Here is a 17418-nt window from a genome sequence, read left to right on the forward strand (position 1 = left end):
AATTCACCACAACTATAACACACGAGGGTTTCTGTGTTCGCATATCCCATATAAGTCCCTCGATTTTAAAGGGAAGGATTGCCTGAAACCCTGAAACACCTGGTGGTAAAATCATATAAACAATCCGACGAAATAACATAATGTGTTTAGAATTATCATTCCGACTACGGAACGGAATCTTTGTTAATGGGGATACAACCGTACCGTATCGTTTTAACTGGGATACAATCTCATCACATTTAACGAAAGGTGGTAAATTTGAAATCACAACTTTTTTTGCGGGAGTATCCAAAGGGGGAAAAAGGAACATAAATATTGGGATCAAAGAAAAGTCCGCGCTCGACGACTTGAGCAACCATCGGCACTTGGGAAACGAAAAAAGCAATCTTTTTGTTCATACGGGAAACCGCCTTAACATTCTCAATCCCGATAATCTCACCGACACCAACAATTAACTTATCCATGTCGATCTCCGACGGAGGAATACAAACAAAGCCATGTTTCCTGGTTAGCGCTTCAAAGGAAGCATATCGCGAACTTTCACCCGCCATGACTCTTCAATGGCCAGATGGATAAAATTAATCGGTGAACACCGTTCAAACTTCGACGGGTCACGAGAAAACAAGAATAATTTAAACGAGAGGAAAACGAAAATGAATACAAAATAAGTAAATAAATAAATAAACACGATAAACGAATAATGCACAGCAGTAGATCGGCACGGCCACCACCCAAAGCACAAAGAACTTACCGAATACAGAAGCAAATGCTCTTCTCTCCCTCTCTCAAAACTCAGGAAATGGGGGGAAAAAAGAGGAGGGGTGGGGAAGAAAATGCTGCACAGCAGGGTAAGGCAGACAAAGGAGCACAAGGGCCAACACAGAGTTAACAGACGCACCAACATGCTGCTATGACACTTACACACAGAGCGACTGGCCACCAGGGGGAGGGAGAGAGACAGAGACAGAGAGAGGTGGGGAGGAAGAGGGAAAGGTAAGGGGAGGAGGGTGGGGTGAGCAAAGAGAAACCATCCCTGGGAATATTACCACAAATGGACCACACGTGGAAGCTGCCGGGGCTCAGTGACGATCCTGAAGAGAGCCCTCGGCACAAAACTTTGAGAACAGAAAACTTTACAGCTTGGTCCATGCATCATGACCCCTGACCAAAATGAAGGTGGATACTTTCAGCCCACCCTGGGAGGACTAAGTTCCACATTCTGAAACCCGCATATGTAGATACCAATCAATGACACACAGGTGCACGCACGCATGTACACTTATTTGCATGGATATTTTCCCAGTTTTCCTTGGAGTCCTCTAAACCCCAGGTTACTTATTTAGGGTTAACCCCTGGGGATCTTTGCCTGGTCGAGGGTTAACTGCATGACCACCACCGCCGCGCCTCAGAACAATGTGCCATTTCCTGTGTGTTTTATATATCACGGCGATGGCCCCACTTCACACAGGAGGCACAAAGACTTCATCGGCTTGACCCAAGACCAGAACAGAATGGGAGGAAGGCCAACAGAACTACAACACAATGACTGTAAAATCTCAGGTACAAGAGGGTGGGAAAATCTGAAACACTGAACCCAAAGTGTTTACCAAACTAAATGTGAGGGTGGTGGTTGACAGGAAACTTGAAGACATGGAGGGAGAGCACAGGACAACAGACTGGAAGAGAAAAATTGGAGGAAGATGGAAGGTGAACCTTGGGAGGGTGAAGTCAATGGTGGGGTGGGGGAAAGGGGAGGTGTGGAGGGGTCACATTGAAGAGATTTTTTTTCAGACAGCTCCCTGCCTGCATCAGGGAGGCTCTCAAAAATATCTCGAAAGGAGGAGCAGAGGATCAGTTTTTGATGATTGGAGTTCCGGGTCAGCTGTGGTGGAGAAATTTGTTGGAGTCACCTCAAGAGTAGGGCAAGATTGTCAGACATTTGTGAGGGGAAAGGGAGGTCACAGTGAGGAGATACTTGTCTGAAGGCTGCCAGCTTGCATCATGGTGCCCTGCAAATAACTATCTGGAAAAGAACAGACAGGAAAGTAAGATGTTTTGATGATTAGAGTTCTGGGTCAGCAGCTGTGGAGAAATTTGTTGGAGTCACCTCGAGAGTAGGGCAAGAGTGTCAGACATTTGGGATGGGAAAGGAGAGGTCACAGTGAGGAGTTATTTGTCTGAAAGCTGCCAGCTTGCATCATGGAAGCCCACAAATAACTATCTGGAAAAGAACAGACAGGAGAGGAAGAAGTTTTGATGATTACAGTTCAGCATCAGCAGATTCGAGTCAATTATTGGAACTACCTGGAAAATAAGAAAAGATTGTGAGACATTTCTCCACCTGAAAAGAAAACCACACACACTGGAGGAAGTTTTACATGAAGAAGGGGACTGTTGTGGGGCAGTTATGGAATGAGGTTTGGGTTCAGGTTTGGGTTATGGGAAAGAACAAGGTTTGGGTTCAGGTGCCCAAATGTACCTATGAATTGCAGGAACCATGATGTTGACTTGCTGATTGTTTCTTGTGAACCAACAAGACATCAAATTAAGGATTGTTGAAAACTTTTAAAGAGGCACATTCTCTCTGGTCTTTGATCTGGTCCCCGATGATCGATCTGAAAACATCCTGCGTCATTGTGGATAAAACATCACCACTCAACAGCATGACCATCTGATTCTGCTGAGCTGGTGATTGTGATGTCTGATGCTGTTGCGATTCGATGATCGACACAAGAGCATCCACTTCCGGGATCCCACCATCCCGTCTCCCGGTGCTTCTGTTCTTCGTGGAGTTTTTGGCCGTGCAGTCTGCGAAGGAGTAAACAAAATCATTTTCAGATGGAGTTACAACTCCTTAAGTTAACTGAAATTAATTTTATTATTTGTCTACTTCCGTGTAATGTACCCGATCTTAACCGGAAGCTTTCACTGACAGCAAATGTTGCATTGTTGTTGACTGCAGCCATTTATGGTCTGTAACACAAAGAGCAGCAAACATGACACATAAAGAGAGAACCTCGTTTCAGGATATCTTTATTCACTTCAAAACTGACATTTCTCAAGGTTGACTTAGCAAAAGCATAACCCCGTGGTGTACTCCTCCACCAAGAATCAATGAATCCTTGAGTAAATGGCCTCCTGCTGTGATGCATCACTTGTTCAATCCGAGATAGAACTCTGTTCGGGACTGTATTTTATCACTTGGACATTTTCAACCAAAATAAACTCTGGAATGGTTCTCCAACGAGATTGGTAGCCATACCCTGTGAGCTTATATCACTTGCATACCTGGACGATGAGGCTGAGGCATCCAACAATTGCAATGATTATTTGATCAATTCATGACCATTTATGTTGAGTGCCAGCACGGTTGAAGGAGACAATGAACAATGGCGTTGAATGTGGGATTTGTACACATGTTGTGAAGGAACCCGTCTTCCTTCGCAACATAAATTCGAGGTTCAGATGGGAACACCAATGGATTAACCCAGAGGAAATGGTTCTTTGTTTCCATTGTGCTTAACATAGTCAGAGATAAACTTATAAATTATCAAAACCAGGAAGGATAATTTACCTGAAGCGAATAAAACATTGATGTGTGGTGTTCTGTTCAATGTGTTTGTAAGTTCGATTAAATCTGCCCCCTCATTATGAATGGCAAATAGAACGAGGAAATGAAAAGGTACATTAACATTGACTTACCTTGATGGAGTTTCCACATCCAGTGCATTTTTTGTGGTCTGCATGGGAATAAAATAAAAACAATAGATCGCACGTGTACGCGAGCGCACGCATGGACACGACCAAACACCAAGACCTCAAAATGAGATCAAAAGAGCTTGGAAGCTGAAGAGCGTCACCAGTGATAATTGGAGCAAGAGGAATAATAAAGAAGAACCTCAGTGAGATTAAAAAAAAACATCCCCGGGAATATTACCACAAACTAACGACAATTGGAGGCTGTCCGGGGTTCGGTGACGATCCTGAAAAGAGCCCTCAGGCCAAAACTTTGAGAGCAAAGATGAACAGCTTGCTCCGTGAACCGTTATCCCTCACCGAAGCGAAGATGGATACTTTGAGTCCTGGGAGGACTTCGGTCCATCCCCTGAAACCGGAAAATGGAGATAACAACCGACGACACACACGAGATCAGGGAGGTTTCCGTTCCACCAGATTGCAGCCAACAATAGCAACTTTCACATGTGCACACGCTTGCACACACATACACTGTGCCTTCAGAAAGTATTCACAGCCCTTGACTTTTGTCACATTTTGTTGAATTCCAGCCTGAATTTAAAATGGATTAAATTTAGTTATTTTGTCACCAATCGACACAAAATACCCCATAATGACAAAGAGAAAACATATTTTTAGAATATATTTACAAATTAATCAAAAGAGAAATGCAGAAATATCTCATTTACATAAGTATTCAACCCCCTGAGTCAATACTTTGGAGAAGTGTTGATTCAGGACACAACATGTCAGCAAGTCAATACCATCCCCACTGTCAAGCATGGAGGTGGCAGCATCATGTCATGGGGCTGTTTTCATCGGCACGGACTGGCAAGCTTGTCAGGATAGAAGGGACAATGGACGGTGCAAAGTACAGGAGAATCCTTGATGAAGACCTGCTTGGGTCAGCCATGAATCTGAAACTGGGTCGGAGATTCACGTTTCAGCAGGACATTGACCTGAAGCACAAAGCTAACGCCACAATGGAGTGGCTGAATAAGAAGAAAATAAATGTTCTTGAGTGGCCCAGTGAAGTCCTGACTTCTTTTTACCAAGACGTCAAGGCTCGTATAAGAGCTAACACACAGAACATATAACAAGGGGAGCAGGAGACAAGAGGGATGGGAGAGGGAAGCACAAAACAGTGGGGAACAGACATATGAGGAGACCTGTGGAAGGGAGAGGGGTGGGGCGGGGCGGGGTACACGGGGCAAACAAGATGGACACGACAGGGACTTTCAGGAAGGAAAGCAGGGAATTTGGGGTGGATTACTGGGGGAAGAACAAATCGAGGTTTTGGATATGGGAAGATAGGTGGTGGTGAATAACTATTTTGAAGACCTGGAGGGAAGAGTCAGAATGGAGTGTGGGAGTTTGCTCCAAAGGTGGTGAAAAAAAGAGGAATGAAATCGTGAAGGTGAGCAGTTATTCTTGATGTTGGTAGTTTTACCAGAAGGGGATGCTGATAGACCTTGAGCACCTTGCAGAAATATGGGCGGGACAGATCGCAGACAGAGCGGGGGAGGGGGGATTCGAGACCGGAGAGAAGATGGTGGAAGACAGAAAGACCACAGAACTACCTGCGGTGAGAAAGTGACAAACACAAAGACTCAGACTCATCGCCGGAGATACCAATGATCCTTAATGCCTTGGCTTCCACAGCGTGAAGAGATGAGAGGCGAGAGCACCAGCTCAGAGTGGAGAGCATTACTCCATCAGGCTGCAGATGAAAGCTTGTTATGTGGTCAGGAGCTCAGGTGGGCCGAGGAAGGACTTTACACAATGTAGGAAGCCCAGTCGGCTATTGGTTTTGGAGGCCAGCTTGGAGATGTGGCTTTTCCCAGGAAAGATCATGGCAGATAGTGACAGCCAAAAGCTTGAATGAAAGGACTTCTTCCAGAGGATTGTTGAGAACGTAGATGGGGGGGGGGGTAGGGAGGGGTTCAAAATGGTCCTTTTGGAGAGACATTGTGAGAGTGTGAGATTTGACAGGACTGAAAGACATGTTCCAGTGTTGGACCAGTTTGTGATTTTATGAAGATCTGCAGAGAGTGAAGAAGCTGCTGCTTCTGATCTGAGGGATGAGAGATGGAATGGCAGAGGGTGGAGTCTTGAACCCAATAAAACATTTATGATGAGACTTGAAGACTGCAGTCCATCGATGATTTCCATCAAACTTGGCAGAACGAGAGCAATTTTCAAGTGAAGAATGGGTAAAGATTTCACCATGTCACTGTGCAAAACTGGTGGACACCTCTCCGAATCCATCCACAACTTTTTGAGATATCGTGCTATCTCTCGGTTTCACCCTATCTCTCAATGGTGAAGAATCACTTTAAAAATTCTCGTTGTCGGATCCGGATCTGGATCTTCACCAAAACCTAATCAGTTCGTCCTTGTCACACACCGAACCTGTCCACAAAATTTCATCCGGATCCGTCCATAACATTTTGAGATATCGTGTTACAGACAAAAACAAACAGACAGAAAGGGGTGAAAACATAACCTCCTTCACCTTCCACGGCGGAGATAACAAGAGGGTTCAGAGAACACGATACCCCACACAATGTTCAGGTACATGCAGCACGGCCTTCCCATTCGCAGGGGTTACATTCTTTAAAATCCCTGTGAGCCGAAAATCTGCAAACTTGGGGGTAATGGGGAAAATATGGTTCGGGACTTCAACTTGTTTGTTTTCTTGAGTTTTTATAACTTTGTACGGAGCTCATGGTGTTATTTCAAAAGCACAACAGGGGCACAAACTCAAGACCATCCATCCATCCATCCATTGGGACCACACTCTATGCAGAGCATTGGTACTGACTGCCTCAGCAGTCTTCTTGGATATTGGGCACAATCCTGGACGGAGTCGCCACTCCGACACAGTACAACAGCATGCTGGCACTCATCTTGCCGGCCTCGGAAGGATGACAGGTCGAGTTAACCCCACCTAGTATTAATTCAATAGCTGAGTGGGATTTCAACTCAAGACCCTGAGATCTAAAGCTCGTGCAGCCACCTTAACCGTTAAGGCAACAACAGGCTTATTTTACTGAATCAATAAGATAAAATAAAGTTTTTTTCTTGCGTTATTAAGATCATGAAACTTACCTTTTATTATAATGATGATAAAGTTGATCCAATGATGTCATGGCGATGTTGATGCTGGCGATGATGATGATGATGATGATGATGATGATGATGATGATGATGATGATGATGATGATGATGAGTGTTATTGTGTAGACAATCCATGTTAATTAATTTGGTGAATAAATGTGGAAACTATTTCACCAACCCGCAATTATTCGAGTGCATTGACTGCAATCTGCAAACTTTGCCTCTGAATGAATTCATCGCAACAGAGCAAATCCACGAAGGGGAAACCTACGAACAGCAAGGCCCTCCCGTACGTCACATTTAATAAAATAACGATTTCAAAGATTGGTTTTAAAAAAAGTGTGGAAATTTAGCACAACTGAAGCAGTCGTACACCAACTACCCTAATACACTGTAATAAGACGACGCCGAGTCGCGGTTCAGGAGATGGAGACTTGATTGATCACCATACAACACACACCATCGATCGGCATCGTACTGTACATCGCCATATTGATGGTCACTTCTTCACTCGATATGCACATCCCACAGGCCACGCCGTCTCATGCTACACATCGATATACTGTATAGCATGGTTCTTCGAAGTATTCTGAAGGCGATTTGTGTTCCACAGTCTTCAAGTATCAAATTCAATTTAAATAAAGATTTAGATTTAGATCTAAATAAATTAATTCCGGGTTTCACCGCCATTTTCCCCAGTGTGTGTTACATCACCCGATCGAACACGTTACATTCGTTCTTCGTGCCTGTTGCTTGTGTCCATTATGACATCCGTGAAAACGGTAAGTTTTCTGTCTGGAATGATTTTAAATTTTGTTTTACTCCCAGACAGACAGACAGATAAAGTAGAAAAATTATCGCCCTTCTCTGCACATGTGCCATCGGGACGAATTCAGAGCCAATATTCACTAAAAGGAAAGACTCGTCTTCCTATTCATGTTCAAAATACAACATTCAATTTAAATAAGTTGTTCCTCGATCATAAACTGATAAGATCGACGGACATGAACCAATCACTTAATCCCGCCATTCGCTTTGTGGATGCGGGTAACAAATTGTGAACATTTTAAAGTGGGAAAGGTTACCTCGTCATATTCAGCGATTTATCCTCTTCGTTTTTCTCTGCTGGCCAACCACTTTCCTCCTGCGATGAGGTACCACATCTTCTTTGGAAGCCGGTGCCACTTCGTTCCTCTGTGGAGCTCGTGTAGTCTGATCCTCCTGGAAAGCCGCTGCCACTTGCTTCCTCAGAAAAGTTGGTGCCGCCTTATTCGTTCTCTGCAGGCTAGGTGTAAACTGTTGCCACCGGCGAGCCAGTACAATCTGTTCCTCCTGGGAAGCCGGTGCCACTTGGTTCCTCAGGAGAGTTGGTGCCGCCTGATATGGTCTCTGGAGCCTAGGTATAGGTTGTTTCCTCCGGACTGCCGGTACAGAGCACTGCCCCTGGGAAGTTGGTGCAGCCTTCTGCTGTTGGCGAGACGGTGCAGCCCCAGCAGCCAGGGCATCCTGTTTCCTCTCAACAGGAAATGCAGCCTGCCTGCCCGTGGGTGCTTCCAATATGGACGGCTGTGACATCTTCCTCATGGGTTCCACGACTGCTGGCTGCTGCTTACTTGGTGCTGTAAAAATGGAGGATATTTTTCATTAACATAGATTATGGATTTTTACACAATTCTCAACAGGAAGAACAAGAACAGGTTTAGATGAGGTGAAAATATAAGTGCAAAATAGATGTAGAAAACAAAAAAAGTATTTAAATACACATGAGGTCTTACGATCTAATTGGACACAAGTTCATGGCTCTCTGTTGCTAGTTCAAACAAGGACATGATACTCGAGGTCCTCTACCTTTTGGGTGGTATGAGAAATAGATCTGTGTAATATGAAAGTGAAATGTTCAATGGTTTTTGAAATATCACAAACACAAAAGTACATGGACGGATGATCGGTCGGACGGAGTTCATGTTAATGTCCCCCATCTCTGACTTTGTCGGAGCGGCGGGGGAAATTAAGTAGAGGAGTAAATTATTCGCTGACGTTGAAGACTGAAGAGATTTAAAGCAGCATAATCAAAACTTTACCCAGAACGATATAATACACAGGTGGTGAGAAAAGGGAAGCCTGCAGAAAGGTGACACAAATTATTTAGGAGTAAACGTTTGGCTGCATATTGTGTTGTGATGTGCATTGTGAGGCACGTATTGTGCTATTATGTGCATTGTTTGGCTGAATATTGTGTTGTTATGTGCATTGTTTGGCTGAGTATTATGTTGTTATGTGCATTGCTTGGCTGCATATTGTGTTGTTATGTGCATTGTTTGGTTGCATATTGTGTTGTGATGTGCATTGTTTGGCTGCATATTGTGTTGTGATGTGCATTGTTTGACTAAGTATTATGTTGTTATGTGCATCGTTTGGCTGCATATTGTGTTGTTATGTGCATTGTTTGGCTGCATATTGTGTTGTGCATTGTTTGGCTGCGTATTGTGTTGTTATGTGCATTGTTTGGCTAAATATTGTGTTGTGATGTGTATTGTTTGGCTGCATATTGTGTTATGTGCATTGTTTGGCTGCATATTGTGTTATTTGCATTATTTGGCTGCATATTGTGTTGTTATGTGTATTCTTTGGCTGTATTTGTGTTGTTATGTGCATTGTTTGGCTGCATATTGTGTTGTTATGTGCATTGTTTGGCTGCATATTGTGTTGTTATGTGCATTGTTTGGCTGTATATTGTGTTGTTATGTGCATTGTTTGGCTGCATATTGTGTTGTTATGTGCATTGTTTGGCTGCATATTGTGTTGTGATGTGCATTGTTGGGCTGCATATTATGTTGTGATGTGCATTGTTTGGCTGCATATTGTGTTGTGATGTGCATTGTTTGGCTACATATTGTGTTGTTATGTGCATTGTTTGGCTGCATATTGTGTTGTGATGTGCATCGTTTGGCTGCATATTGTGTTGTGATGTGCATTGTTTCGCTGCATATTGTGTTGTTATGTGCATTGTTTGGCTGCATATTGTATTGTTATGTGCATTGTTTGGCTGCATATTGTGTTGTGATGTGCATTGTTTCGCTGCATATTGTGTTGTTATGTGCATTGTTTGGTTGCATATTGTGTTGTTATGTGCATTGTTTGGCTGCATATTGTGTTGCGATGTGCATTGTTTGGCTGAGTATTATGTCGTTATGTGCATTGTTTGGCTGAATATTGTGTTGTTATGTGCATTTTTGCTGCATATTGTGTGGTGATGTGCATTGCTTGGCTGCTTATTGTGTTGTGATGTGCATTGTTTGGCTGAGTATTATGTTGTTATGTGCATTGTTTGGTTGCATATTGTGTTGTGATGTGCATTGTTTGGCTGCATATTGTGTTGTTATGTGCATTGTTTGGCGAAGTATTATGTTGTTATGTGCATTGTTTGGCTGCATATTGTGTTGTTATGTGCATTGTTTGGTTGCATATTGTCTTGTGATGTGCATTGTTTGGCTGCATATTGTGTTGTTATGTGCATTGTTTGGTTGCATATTGTGTTGTGATGTGCATTGTTTGGCTGCATATTGTGTTGTGATGTGCATTGTTTGACTAAGTATTATGTTGTTATGTGCATCGTTTGGCTGCATATTGTGTTGTTATGTGCATTGTTTGGCTGCGTATTGTGTTGTGCATTGTTTGGCTGCGTATTGTGTTGTTATGTGCATTGTTTGGCTAAATATTGTGTTGTGATGTGCATTGTTTGGCTGCATATTGTGTTATGTGCATTGTTTGGCTGCATATTGTGTTATTTGCATTATTTGGCTGCATATTGTGTTGTTATGTGTATTCTTTGGCTGTATTTGTGTTGTTATGTGCATTGTTTGGCTGCATATTGTGTTGTTATGTGCATTGTTTGGCTGCATATTGTGTTGTTATGTGCATTGTTTGGCTGTATATTGTGTTGTTATGTGCATTGTTTGGCTGCATATTGTGTTGTTATGTGCATTGTTTGGTTGCATATTGTGTTGTGATGTGCATTGTTTGGCTGCATATTGTGTTGTGATGTGCATTGTTTGACTAAGTATTATGTTGTTATGTGCATCGTTTGGCTGCATATTGTGTTGTTATGTGCATTGTTTGGCTGCGTATTGTGTTGTGCATTGTTTGGCTGCGTATTGTGTTGTTATGTGCATTGTTTGGCTAAATATTGTGTTGTGATGTGCATTGTTTGGCTGCATATTGTGTTATGTGCATTGTTTGGCTGCATATTGTGTTATTTGCATTATTTGGCTGCATATTGTGTTGTTATGTGTATTCTTTGGCTGTATTTGTGTTGTTATGTGCATTGTTTGGCTGCATATTGTGTTGTTATGTGCATTGTTTGGCTGCATATTGTGTTGTTATGTGCATTGTTTGGCTGTATATTGTGTTGTTATGTGCATTGTTTGGCTGCATATTGTGTTGTGATGTGCATTGTTGGGCTGCATATTATGTTGTGATGTGCATTGTTTGGCTGCATATTGTGTTGTGATGTGCATTGTTTGGCTGCATATTGTGTTGTTATGTGCATTGTTTGGCTGCATATTGTGTTGTGATGTGCATCGTTTGGCTGCATATTGTGTTGTGATGTGCATTGTTTCGCTGCATATTGTGTTGTTATGTGCATTGTTTGGCTGCATATTGTATTGTTATGTGCATTGTTTGGCTGCATATTGTGTTGTGATGTGCATTGTTTCGCTGCATATTGTGTTGTTATGTGCATTGTTTGGTTGCATATTGTGTTGTTATGTGCATTGTTTGGCTGCATATTGTGTTGCGATGTGCATTGTTTGGCTGAGTATTATGTTGTTATGTGCATTGTTTGGCTGAATATTGTGTTGTTATGTGCATTTTTGCTGCATATTGTGTGGTGATGTGCATTGCTTGGCTGCTTATTGTGTTGTGATGTGCATTGTTTGGCTGAGTATTATGTTGTTATGTGCATTGTTTGGTTGCATATTGTGTTGTGATGTGCATTGTTTGGCTGCATATTGTGTTGTTATGTGCATTGTTTGGCGAAGTATTATGTTGTTATGTGCATTGTTTGGCTGCATATTGTGTTGTTATGTGCATTGTTTGGTTGCATATTGTCTTGTGATGTGCATTGTTTGGCTGCATATTGTGTTGTTATATGCATTGTTTGGTTGCATATTGTGTTGTGATGTGCATTGTTTGGCTGCATATTGTGTTGTGATGTGCATTGTTTGGCTGCATATTGTGTTGTTATGTGCATTGTTTGGCTGCATATTGTGTTGCGATGTGCATTGTTTGGCTGAGTATTATGTTATTATGTGCATTGCTTGGCTGCATATTGTGTTGTTATGTGCATTGTTTGGTTGCATATTGTGTTGTGATGTGCATTGTTTGGCTGCATATTGTGTTGTGATGTGCATTGTTTGGCTGCATATTGTGTTGTTATGTGCATTGTTTGGCTGCATATTGTGTTGCGATGTGCATTGTTTGGCTGAGTATTATGTTGTTATGTGCATTGCTTGGCTGCATATTGTGTTGTTATGTGCATTGTTTGGTTGCATATTGTGTTGTGATGTTCATTGTTTGGCTGCATATTGTGTTGTGATGTGCATTGTTTGACTAAGTATTGTGTTGTGATGTGCATTGTTTGGCTGAGTATTATGTTGTTATGTGCATTGCTTGGCTGCATATTGTGTTGTTATGTGCATTGTTTGGTTGCATATTGTGTTGTGATGTGCATTGTTTGGCTGCATATTGTGTTGTGATGTGCATTGTTTGACTAAGTATTATGTTGTTATGTGCATCGTTTGGCTGCATATTGTGTTGTTATTTGCATTGTTTGGCTGCATATTGTGTTGTGCATTGTTTGGCTGCGTATTGTGTTGTTATGTGCATTGTTTGGCTAAATATTGTGTTGTGATGTGCATTGTTTGGCTGCATATTGTGTTATGTGCATTGTTTGGCTGCATATTGTGTTGTTATGTGCATTGTTTGGCTGTATATTGTGTTGTTATGTGCATTGTTTGGCTACATATTGTGTTGTTATGTGCATTGTTTGGCTGCATATTGTGTTGTGATGTGCATTGTTGGGCTGCATATTATGTTGTGATGTGCATTGTTTGGCTGCATATTGTGTTGTTATGTGCATTGTTTGGCTGCATATTGTGTTGTGATGTGCATTGTTGGGCTGCATATTATGTTGTGATGTGCATTGTTTGGCTGCGTATTGTGTTGTGATGAGCATTGTTTGGCTGCGTATTGTGTTATTTGCATTGTTTGGCTGCATATTGTGTTGTGATGTGCATTGTTTGGCTGCATATCATGTTGTGATGTGCATTATTTGGCTGCATATCGTGTTGTTATGTGCATTGTTTGGCTGCATATCGTGTTGTGATGTGCATTGTTTGGCTGCATCTTGGGTTGTGATGTGCATGGTTTGGCTCTGTATTGTGTTATGTACATTGTTTGGCTGCGTATTGTGTTATTATGTGCATTGTTTGGCTGCGTATTGTGTTGCTATGTGGATTGTTAGCCTGCGTATTATGTTATTATGTGCATTGTTTGCCTGCGTATTGTGTTGTTATGTGAATTGTTTGGCTGTATAGTGTGTTGTTATGTGCATTGTTTGGCTGCATATTGTTTTGTTATGTGCATTGTTTGGCTGCATATTGTGTTGTGATGTGCATTGTTGGGCTGCATATTGTGTTGTGATGTGCATTGTTTGGCTGCATATTGTGTGTGATGTGCATTGTTTGGCTACATATTGTGTTGTTATGTGCATTGTTTGGCTGCATCTTGTGTTGTGATGTGCATTGTTTGGCTGTGTTTTGTGTTATGTACATTGTTTGGCTGCGTATTGTGTTATTATGTGCATTGTTTGGCTGCGTATTGTGTTGCTATGTGGATTGTTAGCCTGCGTATTATGTTATGATGTGCATTGTTTGGCTGCGTATTGTGTTGCTATGTGGATTGTTAGGCTGCGTATTATGTTGTTATATGCATTGTTTCGCTGTGTATTGTGTTCTGTGCATTCAACGTGTGTCAAGTTCTTTAGTATTTAGTGCTATGCAATGTTTCGTGTTGCCAGGTGCGAATTGTAAGTGTAGAGCAGAGTAAAAACGTGACATATCAACGTTGAAATTTGATTTGACACCTGGAGGAACATCGTAAGTACTCGGGAAATTACTGGTTGTTTAGTTTAAAGAGCCATGCTGTGGTAACTTGCAGTTTCTAGCACAAACTGGTTATACAACTGTCATCTCTTTAGCTCACGTGCAACGTCATCCCTGAGAGCTCATGTGATGGTGCGTCGTCCGTCCGTCAGTCCATCAGTCCGTCTGCAAACACTTGTAACCTCTTCTCTGAACCTACACACACGATTTCGATGAAACTTCACCACATCTTCATCACCTGTGATGTACCAAAGTTTGTTCATGGCATGAAAAAATATGTAAAAAAATTGGGGTCTGAAGGGGTCGACGGAGACAGTTTATTGGGGGTTTCCCCACAAAAGAGAATTTTTCTTTCTTCTCAGAAACTACACATGCAACTCTGATGAAACATGACCACAACCTTCATCACCCGTGATGTACTAAAGTTTGTTCATGACATAAAAAAATAAAAAAAGATCGGGGTCTGAGGGGGGTATACAGGGGCTTGCTTCCTGAAATATGTATTTGCTTTCTTCTCCGAAACCACACAAACAATTTGAATGAAAGTTGACCACAACCTTCATCACCCATGATGGACCAAAGCTTATCGTCTGCGGAGAGGGAGGGGTCCACAGAGGGAGGCGGGGGGGGAGGGGGAATGTGGTTTACCTTTGAATTTTTATTTTAATGCCATGAACAAACTTTGCTACATCACGGGTGATGAAGGTCGTGGTCAAGTTTCATAGGAATTGCATGTGTAATTTCTGAGAATGAAGGAAATTCCTATTTTGGGGGGCAACCCCTGGAGACACCCACGGGGCCCCATTTTTTGTAATGCCATAAACAAATTTAATACATCCAGGGTGATGAAGGTTGTGGCAACGTTTCAGCGAAATCATGTGTGGAGATTCAGAGAAGTTGCTCGTACTTGTGGACGAATGGACGGACGAAACGCCATCCCATATCCCATAAGCTCCCCGAACTACGTTAGAGGCGAGCTAAAAATCAGGGTCATTGGAGGACCCGTGAATATTTAACGAATGTATTTTTGGATTTGACCCCTGATTCAGGCCCCAGAGGGTGGGGACTGAGGGTCACAGTGGTCACAATTGATTTTTTTTTTAACTCAAAATTTGATATTGGATCATTCCTGGTGGAACCCTTTGCCATCTGTCAACTTTGCTTTTCGTGGGAAGCTTGGGGATTTGCGATGGTGCACCATCAACTTCGCTCTCGTTTATTTTGTCCAAGAGTTGCTCCGCTGCCTTATTATCAGGTCATACTCTCTTCTTGCTCTTCCTGAGCCTCCATCTTGCCGGGAAACAATAAGAAAGGACGATATTAAAGAGTACAAAAGGAAGGCTGGTTGGTTACCTTCAGCAGCTTGAACATGGCAGGTTGTCTGGGGTCTTTGAATATTGTTGAACAAAGTCTGAAACAAAATGTCCTGTAAAACATAATAATGGATGTCTTGGAATGAAATATAAACACGACAAGGAAAGGCCATCACAAGAGAACAAAAGCATTTTGCTCCACAATAACAGGAGTTCAGCAACCCCACTGTATGTGTGTCTGTGAGCTCAGCAACACGTGTGTGTGTGTGTGTGTGTGTGTGTGTGTTTGTGTGTGTGTGTGTGTTTGTGTGTGTGTGTGTGTGTGTGTGTATGTGTGTGTGTGTGTGTGTGTGTGTGTGTCTGTGTGTGTGTGTGTGTGTGTGTGTGTGTGTGTGTGTGTGTGTGTGAACATGCTTGTTCATGCAAATCAAATCATTGATAATGGTATCAAACCCTCACCTGCATAGTAAGTCTTTTCATCGGATTTTTGCAAATCGTTCCGGTCAGGAGGGAGGCCACGGGTTTATTGACAACACTGAAGCCTCTTCTGGCGTATGACATTGGCTGTAAGAAGAAAAACAAATGCGTTTGACAGAATTATCACCCATCATAACAATTCAATAATTACATTAACATAATAAGCATATTCCAACAAGCATTAACTGACGTAATGACTGAGGCTTGACGAAAAAATTATAAAATCCATTTTGATTCACAAAATAAATTGTGGTATAATAGAAAAGTTTTTTGTGAGCCGAAAAACAAACCCTATCACCTCAATAATTGGATATGAAGCCTCCGTGGGTTAAAATAAAGTGGTAAAGAACCCATCCTTGAGGACGGGTGAATTGCCCCACTAAAACGATGTCGAGATGCAATTGCAATTTGCAGTGCTGTGCTGTGTCCCTCAGAACAACCACATATTGTGTTGTGTCACCAGGAATATCACCAGGAATCCACTACAAAATGGACAGGTACGGTCAGGCTGCCTGAGAATAACGACAGGGGCCTTTGGTCATGCTCAACGACCCCACTCCCCCCAGGCAATGTACTATGAGTATACGTACACATTTACATTGAGAACGAGAAAGAACAATCAGAGATTGCAGACCATCATCAGAACTTGTTAGAAATGCCACTTCATAACTGATTAGATGGCAGTTTTGACCAGGTACCAAGACGTCTCGCTTTGATGCAACCCCACTTTGATTGGACACCTGACCCTGACCCCCATGACATTTCTCATTGTTATTCCATTTAATATGGAATGGGATTAAAATAGATTCAATTCAAATCAAATGGAAGACCAAACAGGTAAATTCCTGCATTGGAGTCATCAGAAGGAGCCCAAACAAGCAAAAGCTAAGATGAAATCATCAGGAGGAACGTGGATAGGATTCACATTTCAGCTGCTCCTCCTCTACTCTCAAACCCATCCAGGCACAGCCAAGTGAGCCTTATTCAAAAAAAAAATATATATATATATATTGTTGCGAATTCGCGCCCGCCGGCGTGCGAGCGGCCACGTAACTCGAATTGCGGCACGTCGCCCACCAGACGGACAATTCCGTCCTGACCCTCTCGGACTAACGCCGGGAACTAGTCACGGGTGGGCCTTTCGGCCTCACCACGATCGTGCCAATCGGCCCCCCGCGTGGGATAGGGTTGTTCGCCAAATTCGACCGTCCTAAGTACCCACACGGAGGGTAGACCGGGCGATCGCACCTCGCCGCAGGTCGACTTCGGACACGGGCCACTTTAAGCGACCCGTTCCGTACTATCGGGATAACCGAGCGGTGTTATCGTCAACCTCGACGGTTCCGATTAATTATTGGGCGTATTTAGCCCACGACCAACCCTTTACGTGAAGTAAGATGGAGATTCAATTAAAGAAAAGACGAAGCGAAATGGGAAAACAGTTCAACATAAAGCACATTTATTCCGCGGCAAAAGGAAAGCACACATATACAATTACAACAATTATGCACCAAAAGCAAATGTAAAAGAAACACAACAATTCTGCACAAAAAGCAAATGCAACAAAAGAGACACAATGCAGATCTACTACCGACTACGCGAGCACACGG

At 42.5% G+C, this 17418-nt stretch overlaps 1 protein-coding gene across 1 annotated transcript in view; it reads right to left on the reverse strand.

The window, feature by feature from the left end:
- Window positions 1-2421: 2421 nt before the first annotated feature.
- LOC147007381 (uncharacterized) overlaps window positions 2422-17418 on the reverse strand; it is a gene marked incomplete at its 5' end in the record, with an annotated part of 42512 nt that continues 27515 nt past the window's right edge. Inside the window, 4 exons of the mRNA XM_085867216.1 lie at window positions 2422-2808; window positions 7941-8474; window positions 15372-15444; window positions 15791-15895. Coding sequence (XP_085723342.1) covers window positions 7951-8474; window positions 15372-15444; window positions 15791-15895 — 702 coding nt within the window. The remainder of the gene's footprint in view (window positions 2809-7940; window positions 8475-15371; window positions 15445-15790; window positions 15896-17418) is intronic.

The sequence above is a fragment of the Eptatretus burgeri genome, unplaced genomic scaffold (assembly GCF_056783735.1).
Source record: "Eptatretus burgeri isolate ZD-2024b unplaced genomic scaffold, Ebu_testis_v1 Ebu_testis_scaffold_220, whole genome shotgun sequence".
Lineage (NCBI taxonomy): Eukaryota > Metazoa > Chordata > Myxini > Myxiniformes > Myxinidae > Eptatretus > Eptatretus burgeri.